At 29.5% G+C, this 16,853-nt stretch overlaps 1 protein-coding gene across 1 annotated transcript; it reads right to left on the bottom strand.

Annotated features, from left to right (window-relative positions):
• Positions 1–2,171, bottom strand: LOC108486435 (putative F-box/LRR-repeat protein 8). Its single transcript, XM_017790489.2, has one exon. It carries the CDS (start codon positions 1,852–1,854, stop codon positions 268–270), a length of 1,587 nt encoding a protein of 528 aa, XP_017645978.1. The 5' UTR covers positions 1,855–2,171; the 3' UTR covers positions 1–267.
• Positions 2,172–16,853: the final 14,682 nt, after the last annotated feature.

Genomic DNA, 16,853 nt, shown 5'->3' with positions numbered 1-16,853 from the left:
TCCAACTAATGTATCGATAATTGATCATATACGGAGAAAAAAGATTTGTGCGAGCTTGCTAAATAACAGAAATATAGGAAAATAAAAGAGAACCTATCACTTACGAAGATGAAGATTCAATTCTAAAGGCCATCAACAGCACAACGTATTTTAAAAAAATACACAGAAACAGAATCAGATACTACAATACAATATAATGTAACCAGTTCAAGACCCAGAGTGTTTTTTCCCACTATTTTCATTGCAACTTCATGTCGTCCATCCAAGTTAACTCCGGGAACTGCCGTTACTACTTGCCAACCTCCTCAAAGTGCAAGCCATGAAACTCCTCCCACCCAAAAGCCCTGAAAGCTTAAAGGATGTTGAACGAGCGGTGCTGCTTGAAGCAATGCCTGGAGCTCCAATTTGACCAGCCACAACAGGAGGAATTCCATCTCCATTATCTTGTACTACACCATCATTGGCAGTCACATCTAAATGTTCCCCCATATCCAAATTAACCGAGAGTGAACCTCTATTTGCTCTTAACCAATCAGCCCCTTCCGGAGTTACTCCTCTACATTTCTTCACCTTCACTTTAACCAAATTAGGGCAACCAATAGCAAGGGCTTCCATTCCATGATCTGATATGGGGCAACTCTTAATACAAAGCTTCTTTAAAGCTATACATTTCAAAGCAATACAACAAATCTCGGCATCACCAACTGTATCACTGCCACATAGAGCTAACCGTTCCAAATTCTGACAATTCGAAGCTAACATTTCCAAACTCAGTTTTGTCGGATTAACACCAATAAGAACTAATTCTTGTAAATTAGAACAAGATTTCGCAACAGCGATTAATCCATGGTCACCTATTCGATTTGCTTTCCATCCATCAATATGAAGCTTCCTTAACAATTTGCATTTCTCTGCAACAGCTCCTAGTCCGGCATTTGTACACTCCGGAGTCTTAACAAGGTGAAGAATTTCTAGGTTTAAACTGTTCGATATAGCCTCAAGACCGACATCGCTGACCTGAATCCTCTCCATATGGATCTCTATAACACTCGTGACCTGATCCATTATAAGAGGGAAAAGCTTATCCCAATCACCAGAGCATCTAAAAAGTTTCAAAGATCTCAGATTCCTTGCACCAATAATAAGCGGACCAAAACATTGTCCGTTATAAAGCTCCTTTAAGCAAATCGTTTTCAACGATGCCGCCGCCAGCCCTGGTCCTATCGGCTCAGCTGCAGCTCCGTCGATGATGCCACGAAGTCGTTTCACAGAAAGCTCCTCAAGAGCCGGACAGTTGTCGAGCACGGCGTTCATGCCTTTAGCTCCAAAAGTACAAGATCCACACGAAAGCTTCTTTAGACCTCTACAGTTTTTAGCGAAAGCCAACATACCTGCATCAGTTAAGTCACGGCAAGCTCGGAGCTTAAGACGAGTCAAATTCGGGCAACGTTCCGAGATCGAAGCAAGTGCTTCGTCACCTATGCCGACAGATCTACGATCACATTTCAAAGCCAATTTCGTGACAGCATCGAAACGAGAGAAGATTGAAGGAATCAAAGGATGTAGATCTGATTGAGCGTTGAGAGAAAGCCGGTGACGACTCTGACCTTCAATCCTCAACCACCGCCGGCAAACAAGGGAACACCGTTTCCTATCAGCCGGAGTAAGACACTGAAAAACACAAGCTAAACACTCGTCCGGTAGATCCGATATGAAATCGGATAATTCATCAATCACTTCAGCTTCCTCGGTTTTCATCGGAGAGATCAGAACCGTTGATTTGGAGTAAGACCGTTGACTATGATAACAATCCCGACGAGTCGTGAGTTTCGCCGACGAAACTGACTGTCCCATCCACGGCAACTAACTAAACCTAAAATTGAAAAAAAAAAAAACAGCCACAGGAAATTATCCTGGGCAAAACCGTAGAGAAATGCAAAAGGAGAGATTTACCATTAACATGTTCTTAAGCTCTCTTCATCATCTTCTTCAATTCAATTTTGCTCTTCTTGGAATTGTCAATGTCAAATTTCATTTGGCTTTTATTAATTCTGTTGATCTATTGCTTCATAATAAGTCTTCGAAGTCAGAGTTCTAGAAAATGAAAATTCTGAAATCATAATTTTTAATTAAATTCCATTAAATTAGAGAATAATAGGAGCTTAAATGCGCTCCAATCTTATCTTTCTGATTTCCTTAAAATGCGCTGTTAGTCCCTATATTTTCATAAAATTTTAAATTTAATCTCTATACTTTTTATTTTTTATTTAACGGCAAACTTCAATAGTCAGCCAACTATATATTTTGCTTTTTTATTAATTTCTTTTAGGGTAAACTGTTAAAATAGTCACTTTTATTTTTCCCAAGTTACATTTTAGCCACTTATATTTGAAATGTTATATCTTAGTCACTGACTGTTAATTACTGCTAACAGTGTAATGGTAAACTGATGTGTCATGTTAAATTATCATTTCAAATACAAATTTTAGATTAAATTATACAATTGGTCCCTATTTTTTTCGTTTTAAACAATTTATTTTTTTCTTTTACGTTAAAAGAAATGGAGAAGGGAGGAAAATAGAGGGAAAAGCAGAATAGAATAGAAAATAAAGAAAAAATGGAAAGTTAAAGAACATAAAAAAAGTATTCAAAACGAAAAAATATAGGAATCAATTGTATAGTTTAACATTTTTTTTGTTTGAAATGATAATTTAACGTGCCAGTCAGCTTACTGTTACATCATTAACAACAATTAACGGCTTAATGACTAAAATGTTATAGCACGTTAACATGATTAAAACGTAATATTTTAAACATAATATAACTTAAAGGAAATAAAAGTGACTATTTTAACAATTTACCCTTTCTTTTTAACTTAAAAGGAATTTTGATTTTCATCACGTTACATTTAAATACCCTATCCAGTTGTTATTCAAAGAGTTCATCCATGCGAACTATCTTATTGTATAATATATACGATTTTGTATTTGGTAAATTTGCAATATATGATTTTTGTTTTGTAAGCAGTTTTAAAAAATTGATATGTTTTGTCGATTAGTTTTAGCTTGATTGGTATGGCCATTGTTACAAATATAGTAAAACATGGAGTCGAATGCATTGAAACTCATTATCCTCCTATTATTTATGAGTTGAGGAGTGACTATTGATAGTTTTAGATATTGTATCAGAAAAAACACAGATATGATCAAAACCTATAAAGAGATTGATCCAAAAAAAATTAGTATTTTTTATATATATTATCATAGATAAAAGATTATAAAGTTTATTTTTTAAAAAATATAAAATAATTTTTATATCACAAATAAATTAAATATATCATTTTAAATTATCATTCAAACAGACCTTCCTTCACGGCGCAACACTTTCCTTTTTCTAATTCAAAGAAAAAGGAAAGGAAACTTTTCTTTCTCTCATGACATGTTGTAATAAGTACAACTCCATCATAAAATATCTTTGATATTTTCTTTAGATAAATTTTAACTCGACTGGCATAGGTATTGTTATTAATGTAAGAGGATGTGGGTTCAAGTATGCTGAAGCGCATCATCCTCCTATTTAAGGGTTAGGGGCTATAAGAATTGTTTCAAAAAGAATAAATGTGATCGACTTTGATACATGCAATAAATACAACAAAACCTTAACATTGATGTGCATCTAGTTTTTTTTTTAGTTAAAAGGTAGGTCAAAGGTGTTTTAAAGATTGAGTTCATAACGAGTATTAATTGAATTTTTTAAAAGAATTATAAGTACAATAAAAATATAAATATAACGCGAGGAGTTATAAGTATCAAATTATTACAACATAGATTGTTCGAAGAATCACAAAATAGATCAAACATTAAAGTATAATTGAAATAAGAACCGGTACAGTTTAGACTAAGGCCAACAAACTGAACTAACTTGACTAAAACCTACACATGTTCGTGGAACTAAAAGTATCGAATTATTATAGCATGGACTATCCGAAGAATCACAAAGTAGATCAATCGTTAAAGCACAACCAGAATAAGAATTAGTACACTTTAGACTAAAGCTAATAAACTGAACTAACTTGACTAAAACCCACATATAACAATTGCATATAGTGAGACTTGAAGATCTACAAGCATAATTGTATATGATAGATCTCACTTAGATACTCAAAACTCAAAACATTCGCCTTAATTGAGGACTTGAACACAATTTCTTTTTGTTACTCCACCTATTTAGCCATTTTAAGGTACTTGAAAGATTTTCTGACCCAGACCAGCCCATATTTTGTGAAGGCTAAAGCCACAGTAATCCCTCACTGGGGTCCAGCCCAACCATTTTCCTTGAAGGGCCTCACCGAGCAGCCCAAGAACCACTTATTCAAACATTTTATCATGCCAACTGCGGAAGTACAACTCTGCCAAAGATATTATTTTAATTTAATATCTTATAATTTCATATATTTTTTATTTACTAAAATTTTATATATAATTATCTTAACAATTTTAATGCTTATAGTGTTATATATTACTATAGATTTAATTTTATTTGTTATAAATAAAAATAACAAACATAAAAAATGGGTCGGGCCAAACCTGACTCAGGCCTTGAATGTTCAAGCACGAGCCCGATCCATATTTTAAACGAGCCTAACTTTTTTTTGCCTAAACCCTCCAAAATTTCAAGCTGGCCTTTAGACCTAGAGACGTAACTCGACCTATGGACAAATATAAATGCAATCGGATGCAACCTCCATCACCCATTCTTCAGATCCTGATATTAATATTTAAATTCAAATATTCTAATCACTATTCATTATAAATTTAGATTTGATATACATTATTTGAATCCACTTTATATTGTAGATAATTGATTCAAACTTGAATATCAAAATTTATTATTCACTTTAATTTTTAATTTTTTTTGACAAATAAAAAAGTAAAAGACTTCAAATAGACACAAATATTACATTAAGACTGTTCTGGTCATTGAACGACCTTCTCTATAGTATCCATAAGATTTCCTTCGGCGGATGTTGATCATCTGAAATTCCATTCCCTGCTCGGTGGGGTTTGACGCATGATTTCCCCCTCGATATGTATATGAGCTACCTGCACTCGCCTTTGATGACTTAGCATGTCTTGAGCTGTTCGAACAAGTGCACTAATTGGTGCCTCTTGAAGTTTCATGCAACGCCCTGACAGCATCTAGAATATCTGACTCCAAGATTATCCTTTTAAAATTGATTGACCAAATTAAACCTAATCTATAATTTATTTAATTTAAATTCGAATACATTATAGTTAGAATTAAATTGAACGAGACAATTAAACTTATTGAACTAAAACTAATAGTTTTGTAAATCCTATAAGTAGATTAAGAAAAATAATCTAATACTCTATCCTAATTAATCATATAAATATAATAACAAATTTTATGGAATAAAATTTTCTTTCAAATTACTTTTACTTGATGGTTAGGAATTTATCGTCCAGATGTGACCTAGAGTCGAGTTATGCGAATCACACTACTATTAGAATATTGTCTTCCTCTTATAATTCAACAATAAAAAGAACATTTCTTAATTTTTTTTAGCAAAGAAAACACATGTGGTAATTTAAAAGCATAAAACATAGACTTATTAATGTAACATTGAAAATTAAAACATGACACATGATATATTTTAATCCACATGTGGAATTATTAAAGTAAACAAAAGTATAATTCAATGATGAAATTATCAATTAATAAAAAATTAATTTTAAACTTTTCATTAATTTAAAAAATTCAAATTAAAAAAAGGCTACATTTTTAAGTTTGTTGTTGAGAGTAAACAAAAGACGAAAGTATTACGGAGGCCTTTATATGAAGAGTTAAATTATATTTTGCCTCTTTTATTGAAAAAAGAAAAATTAGTTCGTGTACATTAAATTAAAGAACAAATTTATCTTCTTATTAAAAATTCCATCTATTTATACTGTTAAAAACTGGTTTTTGTATGTAAGCATGAAGTATATGTGGCATATCACATATAATTGTCTGATTATTTCGTCAGTCGTGCTAATTTTAAATAATAAAATTGATAAAATTTTTAACGAAATAACTAATTTATTTTTTAATCTAACATAAGAAAAAAAAATCTCCTAATTTAAGGACTGAAATTAACCATGCCACATTAAAACATGACACATGGCATATTTTAATCCACATGTGTAATTATTAAAATAAAAATAATAATTCAATGTTGAAATTATGTATCAATAAGAAAAAACTTAATTTCCAAACCTTCCAATAACTTAAAAAAAAAAAAAACCTTTCTAATTCAAAACTAACCTCATAAGTTTGTTGTCGAGAGTCAACAATAGGTAAAAGTATCATAAAGGCTTTTGTACGATAAGATTTTATTTTACTATTTTATTAAAAAATTAGAAAAATTAGTCTGTATACATTAAATTAAAGAGCAAATTAATCCTCTTATTAAAAATTTCATCAATTTATACTGTTAAAAAATAGTTTTTGTATGTAAACATGAGGTACATGTGGCACATCACGTATAACTGCCACGCTAAGTTTTTATAATAGAAATGGATGAAATTTCTAATAGAGAGAACCAATTTGCTATTTGATCTAACATACATGGACTAATTTGCTTATTTTTTAGTAAAACTGACAAAATATAATCTGACTCCCAGTATAAGAGTCTCTATAATACTTTTACCATCAACAAGACAATTAAAAACTATGATTTTAATTTATATTTAGTTACATTTTATAATGTTTATCTAAATATATCACACGTAATTATATGAAAATTCAATTAGAAACCGACTTTCCAATCAGATTGTTATAAATTTCGTTTATAAAAAAATTGGAATATAAGGTTAGTTACAATTTTCCAATCAAGAACATTTGTAAGAAAACGATGAATTTCTCTATAGTTGTTTGCACAAACTTCTAATCATAAGACACATTGATTAAAACATCCCAACATCCACAATGATGACATTTAAAAAATGTGGATTCATCTCAATCACAAATTGTTTGTTCCCATATCATAGGACATTAATTTATTTATTTTGGATTTTTCCAACGTACCAACACATTATCATGCCCATAAAATATTATTAAACTCAAAAATCGATTAGGTCTTAATTCAACTAACATCGTTATTATCATAATAATTAAAATAACATAGGTTTAAGCATGTTTAAATCTTCAATTTAAATGTAGATAAGTTTATGGGTAATTTTAAAATTGTATCAAAAAAGAAAAATAATATGTAACATACAAAGAGAATTAGACAGGATTCAAAACGATGGATAGAATGAATTCAATTAGACTACTCTAGAATTATAATCGAGTTGAATCGTGAGAAAGTTTCAGCTCAATAGTTTACTAGAACTCTCAATTATTTAACTCAAATTATTGTTTGAAATTTGAGTATTGCTGGCAAAGTTGCAGAGTGGGTATAAGCATGAGAAGTGGGGAGATTCCGACTGACGTCCAATGTATGATTTGAATCTTTTGAACTGCACAACGTCTGTCTCTGTCCTATTGGAGTGTTAAAAGAAGGGAGAGACTGAATCAAAGCATCTTGTAGATTCCATGGGTTCCTGCCTTGCAGATGACCAACACGTGATGGCCATCAAATCGAACAATTTTCCGGGTTTATTCTTGTTAATTGAACTTAAATTTTTAATTATATTAATTTAACTTAGACTTGATCTAATTTCATTCAATCGTAAAAAAGATTAACAAAAAAGGCTTTAAATTAATTGAGTCGGAAATTAATATAGATTAATTCAATCGAATTAAAAAATCAGTTGAATTGATAATTAAATTGATTTTAATATTTTTTTAATTTAATTAATTTTTAATAATTTATTTAATTAAATTGTCTATGCTGTAAAATCAACTATCTAATCGATTTGATTATTAAAAGCAACTTTCAAGAATCTTTTATGGATTCCAAGTTCCAACATAGTGAGGGAATCTCTTTCACTATATTAGTATCTATTTGGAATTTCATAACTTTCTCTCTTAAAATCTTGGGGTTTCTTGAATTGGTTACTAACTCCATTATTTGTGGGTTTTCCATAAAGGAAAGGACATGTACTAAAAAACAAAGACCCCTCCCTCAAATGCTAGGGGTTTAAATGAAAATCACCAACTCCATGTCTTTTTCAAAAACTGAATACTAATGAATAATTGGATCAGAGGCTGTTGTTGTGCTTGTTAATGACTAATGGTTGCTCATGTATAGACTCCAACTTGCCTCACTCAAACATATTTATCGAGAAAACAATCAATATGCAAATATGTTAGACTCGTTTAGAGAGTGAGTTTCAATGAAATCATTATTTATGCTGATTTTTGTTTTGCTAATCTTTCATGCATCTTCCGAATTACATGAAGTCGTTGGTGAAAGTTGATGCCTATAAATTATTTTTTACAAATCTAAATTTTAATGTGGGATACATTAAAAAGGACATGTACTCGAAAGTTAGTATAGGGTACAACTATTATACCAAAAAGAAATATTAAAATGGTCGTTCTCTACGAGGCCTTGAGTCCAAGGGTGGACCAAGAAAATGTTTAGTATACATCGCCATCAAACTTTACAGTTGTGCCTCTGCACGATTTTTTTTTTTTTACTTGTGGTTGCCAGTCATTTCAATGCATTTAATTCTTTCTCGTTTTCTTGGTAAAAATTTCCTTTTTCTGTGCCATGGTTCGCCTCATCACTCCACACAAATGGCCTTTGCATTAAGGTTTTAGCCTAAAGACCTTCGAGAGAAATCGACTGAGTGGTTAAATTTTGAAATGTGGTGTAATTACAGCTTTCCTACTAGGTAATTTTATCTTGACATAGCTTTACAAATACTTACTTTTTGTTTTTGTAAAAGTACGGTAGAGGTAATTATTAGCAGTTAAATTGCATTTTATCCTTTTAATTAAAAAAAAAGTAATTTAGTTTTTGTACGTTAAATCAAATAGCAAGCTGATCCTTTTTGTTAAAAGTTTTATCCATTTCTATTATTAAAAATTGGCATGACTAACAAAATAATAAAATAGTTATATATGGCGTGCCACGTGCACCTTATTCTAATATACATAGACTAATTTTTAATAGTAGAAATGAATAGATTTTTTAAAAGAATGATCGGTTTGCTTTTTTATCTAATGTACAAGGACTAATTTGCCCATTTTTTAGTAGGGGGTAAAAAGCAAATTGACTCCTACTACAAGGACCTCCGTGGTACTTTTATCTCTTTTTTTTTTTAGAAGCAAAACTTGGTAGGTTGACATAGTTATTTAGGTTAATTATACCATATGTTACTAAATTATTGTGAGATTTTAAATTGATCTTTAAAGTTCAAAATATTTTAGTTGAGTTGCCAAAGTATCAATATCATATTAACCAAGTTCCTTCCTCTAGCCTCACCATTAAATTAGCTTAAAAATTAAATGTTAGCTCAAACTTGATGTGAAGCATGCTTAAAACATATGGGTAAAATTGTAAACATGTGAATATATACAGCATAAACTAAAAAAGAAAAAAAGAATATTGAACCTCCTTTTAGTGACATAGGTTGATTAAGCCTCAGCTCAATTGGTATTACTGTTGTTCCAACAACAAGAAAAACATGAGTTCAAGCATATTTAAGCGTGTTTTATTCTCTGATTTACGAGTAAAGGAAGTTTATGGGGCCTAGTTTATGCATTCTATTGCAAAAAATTGATGTTTAATGTCTAAACTAGAGTTGTCCATGACTGGGCCAAGGCTCGATTCCAAATTTCTTTTTCGAGGCTCGATTCCAAATTTCTTTTGCATGATTTAAAAATTCAACGATAATGTGAAGCATTAGAGCGAGAGAATTTAAGCTTTTGTTATTTTGTGGTCCTAATGTTGTTGAGTTGTGGCCCGCATGAAGTGCAAACATCCAAGAACCTTGAACGTGCTTTGAGTCACTCACCTGAATAGTCCAATGAACATTACACTACTACCATAGGTACTCAATTTTCATGCCACATTAATTATAGTGAAATGATATGCATGGTTTTAGCTATATGCCACTTTGTATAATATTCACCCCAAAATGAACATTTTGGTGAAAATTATTCCAACAAATGAATTGTGGCAGTGAGTAGGTTTCCAATGAGATCATATTTGTGGGCGCATTTAAGAGATAATTGTATTTTATTCTTACAAGAGCACGATTGTTGCCGTTTCAACCAGTATCTTACTAGTATTGCGAGACTTCTTATATTGGAAAGGTAGATAGTGAAGAGTAAAATTTTTTTAATAAAAAATTATAAATTAGGATAGAAAATAAAACTAAAAAAATTAAACTAATTATCATTTGAGTCTTAATTTAGTTAGCATTATTGTTGCTGCAAAATATACAAGACGTGGGTTTAAGCATACTTAAGCACATATCTTATATACTTATCCACGTATTTACACAGATTAGGACTTGAATCTGGAATCACCCGTTACACTTGAAACAAGGCCTTATATGTTAATTAAGATATACTTAACTTCTTTTTTTTTATAACAATTGGGATAATAGTTTTCTTCTTCTTATTCTAATTTGGATAAGGAAGATGAATGCACAAATTACAACCTCATACATAAAGTAGATTTTGTAGACTGCTTTTCATTTACACACCACAAAGTTATTATCAAATTTCTTCCATCCATAATCCATGAAAGATGAAATACTTTTGGTTTAAAAGGGTTAGCACCTATATTCATGATGCATATTCCATCGGAAGTGGAAAACAAAAATAAAAAAACAAAAATTGCTGAAATTGCTTACAGAAAAGAGGCATGTGAAACTGATCTTTCAAGGGGGCCTTAATTTGTTTGATTGTCAAATAAATAGGTGGTCACAAATAGAATCTTCAAAACCCAAAAAGTTTCTCGTATATTTTTATGATTCCTTTGTATATATAAAATATATAAAATTTATTCTTTTGAATTGCAATTTTCACATAATTAGAAAGCTTGTTTTACATGCAAAATTCAAGAAAGGAGGGGTGGAATCAAGTAATTTATGTTTATGTTAATATTGTCACGTAATTGCAATTTTGGAAAAATCATTTACGTATGTGGGATCGATAATTTTATCATATATCAACTTAAAATTTTATAAATTTTATTTTAGGGAGAAAAGTTTCCCTGCCTATCTCCTTAGTGCCTTCCTTCAACCTTGGCACTAAATAAAGGAAGGGGTAGGGTTTGTCTAGGGATGGAACCTAGATACAAAGTTAAGGTGTGGTTAAATGATTTAATTGCATTTTTAGTCTCTCTTAAACGTAAACAATTTAATTTAATTCATTCTAGCTCATTATTAAATATAAATTCCGTATTTTTTATTCTTTTAAAAAATTAATAATTCAATTTAAGTAATTTTAACATAAGATTTTGAGTTTTGTCCCCTCAAATTTTGTAATATTATCCGAACTCTAACAAAAGTTCCGGGCTTCATTGTTGAACCTAGAACCACGCGCATAAACGAGGAGTAGGTAGTGACTTTGGCTCCTCAAAAATGATAAATCTGTTATTTAATCCCTTCAAAATTTATGAAGTAACTCCTCCAAAAAAATTATGATTTATCTCTAGCCCTTAAAGTAATTTCCCAATTTTGCTCCTGCCTAGAACTATCTCAACTGAATTTATGAAATTATAAGTTAGTATAACATTAAAATTGCATTTTACCCCTCTCCCTTCAAATACGATTCATCTCTAACCCTCCCTAAAATAATTTTCTAACTTCACCACTGCCTCAAACAAATATCAACCGAAGATTTATGGTCCGTTTGTTTACATGTAAAAGGTTTTACGGAAAATGTTTTCTATATTTTCCTGTGTTTGTTTCATAGAAAATAGTTTGGTCAACGGAAAATGACTTACATGTCAAGGTAAAATAGACCCTTTTTTCCTGTAAAATGACTTACCCTTTTGAAAAGCGTAAGTCATTTTCCGGAAAAAGCTCACCTATAGATAATTTTATTTTATATAAAATTAACTTAAATCAAGCTTAATATTATTATATTGATAATAATTTTTATTTTTATTTTTAAAATATTTAAAATATTATATTTTCAATATTATTAAACATACATATTTAATTATTTATATTTAGTCATATAATAAATATAATTTATTATTTTATTAAATTATTTAATATTTTAATTTTATTTTAATAATAAATTTTAAAATAATAATTTTAAATAATATTATTCACATATTATTGAAAATATTCAATATTAATATTTTAATAATATATGTTTATTACAATTATAAACATATTAATAATAAATATTTTGTCGTATAAATGTTAAAATATGTCATAAGTCTATGTACGCTTCACGATTTGTAATTTAGTCTTTGTACTTTTATTTTCAAGAATTTAGTCCCTTTACTTTTCAAATTTGAAAATCAAGTCCAATTGTTGACATCGTTAATTATTTTTTGTCAATTTTGTTGACGTCACATTTTTAAATAAAAAATACTCACTTAGTAGTCATGTAATTTAAAAATAACGTTATAATGAATCTGAATTTATATTTTTAATATATGCAAAAACAATGCAAAATATAAAATTATAGATAAAAATAAATTCGATGAAACAATGAAAAAATAAGAAAATCTCAAATGTATGTTTGTTTAATTGAAAACAACTTTTATGAAATATTTTTAAGAAATCTACCAAACAACAGAAAATATTTTACACAGATTCATCCAAACACTAGAAAATATTAACTTTTCCAGAAAAGTAAATCATTTTCCAGAAATTATTTTTCGGAAGTCATTTTCAGTGAAACAAACGAAACCTTAATATAAAGTATTTTACCCCTCTACAGATAATTCAATTCAATTTTTATGAAATCAAACCAAGTCTAACAATATTTGATTTGTGTATCATAAATCACGTTTAGTTAGTGGCGAAATCTTGCAAATATATATAAATGTACAGTGAAGCAATATCGTGTAGCTGACGTGCCGTCCCTTTCTGTATCAGTTTTATTTTAAATGTTCAGTGCTGTCAAATATATACACTAAAAGATTTTTCTACGTATATTAATTTAATTTCAAGCTAAGTTTGAATCGAATTTAATAGGTATATCTAAACAAGGTCTATTTGGCACATATATATCTGATGATACAATAACTTAGTCATCAACTTTCATGCAAATCTAACCAATCACCAGCCTTATCTCCATTTCAGATTAAAATATAGGATAAACTACATTTAAAGTCACTAAACTATTACTAAGTTTACATTCTGATCACTCAACTTCAAAACGTTACTAAATAGTAATTGAACTATGCAAAAGTTTTTATTTAAGTTGTTGGGCTGTTAAATTTGTTGTTGTATGGCCTATCTCTGTTCTATTCTCTTCTACAATTCAATTTTTTTTTTCATGAAATAGCTTTAAACATCTCCAAATAGCTTTTTTCTTTAATATTTGACACTGATCGTCGGATCGATTTGTATCTAAGGTATGTTCTACTCATCAATGGGTACTAATCCATCATACCAACAGCCGAATCATTGCCGGACTTTTTAATTAAAAACTTTCTAATAGTTCGATGACTATTTTGTAACTTTTTAAAGTTAAGTGATCAAAATATAAATTTACTAATAATTTAGTGAGCTTAGGTATAATTTATCCTAAAAGATATTATTATGATGATGCTGCTTGGAAGATACCCTTAGTTCTAGGAACAGGTGAACCTTTTGACCGGCAGCCATTTTTGGTTTCCATTTTTGGCTGTGCGCCGCCTATAAACCAGCTTCTTGGAACATTGAAGATTGGGTTAAAATATAATTAGTATAGTAAGTGGAACATAGATTTGAACAGAGATTGTGATGTTATAAATAGATTTTGATATATGTTTTGTTTTTTTAATATATATTTATGATAAATATAATGTTGATTGAAGATGTATTCAAGGTGGTCAGGTGGTCGGTCAACTACACCAACTTTAAAGTTCATTTGAGCCTTAACCCAGGGCGGTTTTTATGGTGTTTGTCGTTGGTGTGTTTTTCAAACCAATGATCAGATTAGTGTATGATTAATTTCCAATTTAATCGATTAATTTGATTCGATTTTAATAATTCTATTTTAAACTTAAAAATTATTTGATCTGTGTCTATGCGAAGACCAAATAATTAGTCTTTTTCTTTTAATGGGATGGTAATGAAATGAGATGAAAGAATCATCATCCTATTTATTTGTGTTCTATTTGTACGTGAATTTCGATTATATTCATAATTATCACTAGTTACTCCTTCGCACCACTTCATTCAATTTATTTTTAATGATTTTTTAATTTAATAATATATTTTTAAGTTTTTTATGAACATAATTTTGGTAATATAATTCTTTAATATTTAATATATAGTATTTATAACATATTCACAATTTTATTATTATCTTTTAAAATTTATGTTCGAGAAATTTATAATTGTCGCTTCTAATAATGTCATTTCTAATGTTTAAAACTGTACTTATCTCTACCGCTCCATCTAACACTTGTTAGTTCACAAATATATTATTTTAGTACATATAATAAGAAAATAAAATGATACATAGAATGTTGAAAATGGGTAAAATGATAATTTTATTTTTATATAATTACTACTACCCATAACTCTTAAATCCTTAAATTAGAAGATAATATGTAATTAAGTGTACTTAAGCTTACATCTTCTTATTTATTGCAACAACAATAGTTCTAACTAAATTAATATTCAATCAGTAGTAAGATAATATTTTTAAAAATTAAGCGAGATGAATCAAACATTTACCATAACTGTTCTATTTTATCGAGTTTTTTTTTATCATCCCTATTCTCAAGACAAAGCTTTACCCTTTTAGTATTTTTCATGTTTTTTGCATCCCTAATAAAAAATTGTCAAACTTTGTTCAATTAGAATAGGAAAAAATGAGTGGAGAGAAGAAAATGGTAGAAGAGGCAAACTTGCTTAAGCAAATGCCAGCTTAATTAAGCACCCACTTTATATTAATAATTAAGCATCCTGCTTTTCAAAATTTGCCTCATGAAAAATCGTAAAATGTCCTTTCTTATAAAAAAAAATGTACCACGCTTATTTCATCATTATAATTTTATGGAATTTGTATGCCTGTAATTGGATGACGGAGAACCAGTATGTTAAGCTTTGATTTATGCCAAAAATAGTAAAAATAGTAATTGATATAATGAGGTTGTTTGTATTTACTCAACCACCTCCGATAATGTATGATGCGATCTTACAAGATAAATATTAAGTAAGTCTACTTTTAATTTTTTTCTGTTGAATACTGCAATTCAATTTTCTTTTGTAACAAAAAAAATATTTATATTCAATGTAATGGTACTACATAAAATATTATGAATCCATGAAGATATGTTATTTGAAATAAAAATAAAGTAATTTGTATTAAAAATTTAAATAAGGTATTATTATTTGATTCATTTATCATGCATAAAATTATATACGAATAATTTATGAAATATTATAAAATTACTATAATTTATGAAATATTATAAAAAGTAATTGATTAGGATAACAATTTCTTAAAGATAATTATAAAAAATTAAGTTGAGAGTTTGAATCAATGGCTAAAAATAATTAATTTTAGAAAACCAAATCATTAATGGAGAATTTCCAAGACCCCAACTTTCGAATAAATCTATTAAATTTAATATTACGTTATGTTATTATGTTGTCGTATCTACTTTGAATACAAACAAAGAAAAAGGGAAATTGACTCCAAATATTTGACAATTTGATAATTTAATTAATTCATGGTTTTGGTTTAATCGTGTTCCACCTATTGGAAAACGTGAGACGTGAAACTTGATAAAAGTTTAAGGTCTAATTTGGTTTTAGTCCTTTTACTATGCTAAATTTGAGATCCAATCCTTTACTGTCATACTTATTATTTTTATAATGTTATTAGTAAGTTCAAATTAATCGTAGTCGTTACTATTAGGGGTAAACTATAAAACTAGTCAGTTTTGTTTGCCTCGGATTATATTTTAGTCACTTTTTTTTGAAATGTTACGTTTTAGTCACTTACGTTATCGTTTTGTTACGAAGTGGTCATTTTACCGTTACCTCCCTAACGGAAATACTACGTGGCAGTCTAAATTTGGTTTTAAATGCCAACTTGAATGTCCAGTTGCTGGGATCAAACAAATTTTTAATTAAATAAATTTAATTTGAATTATCACATAGAACATCTAAATTGGCATTTACGTAAGACTGCCGTTAGGGAGGTAATGGAGATTAATGGTAGAGCATCTGCTTTGTAAGCAAATACAGATTAGCATGCAGAACATGATGGACTCCATCTGGTGGAGAGTCACAGATATGTAATCCCTAAACCCTAAACTGTTGTTTTCATAGCCCAAGCAGCCATGGCGTCGGGTACAAGGTTGCCTTCTCTATTGGCATGTACTTCCTAGTAGAGCTGCAACAATTTCCTTATCGAGCGAAGGACTACATTTCCATAATCTCATTCAAATTCTCAGAATCCAGTCAAGTGTATTCAATCTGTATTTCCTTATCAAGGCTATATGAAAAATCCCGCCAACCTGCATTCAACCTGTATTTCCTTATCAAGGCCAATAATAAATTTTACATGTGAATCCCCCCTCACCCCCACATCATCATTTTCATGACCACAACTAATGGTATTATCAATTTGGACACCAAACTTAGTCAAATCTGAAATTTTAGCATAACAAAAAGGACCAAAAAAAATTAAACCAAAAACTCGAAGAAGATCAAACCACTCTATAAAAGGCTGTCGTGCCCCATAATGTTTCCCAACTTTCC

This window comes from Gossypium arboreum, chromosome 6, assembly GCF_025698485.1.
Source record: "Gossypium arboreum isolate Shixiya-1 chromosome 6, ASM2569848v2, whole genome shotgun sequence".
NCBI lineage: Eukaryota > Viridiplantae > Streptophyta > Magnoliopsida > Malvales > Malvaceae > Gossypium > Gossypium arboreum.
Note: the sequence above shows the minus strand (reverse complement) of the source record. Positions and strands in the feature narration are given on the sequence as shown.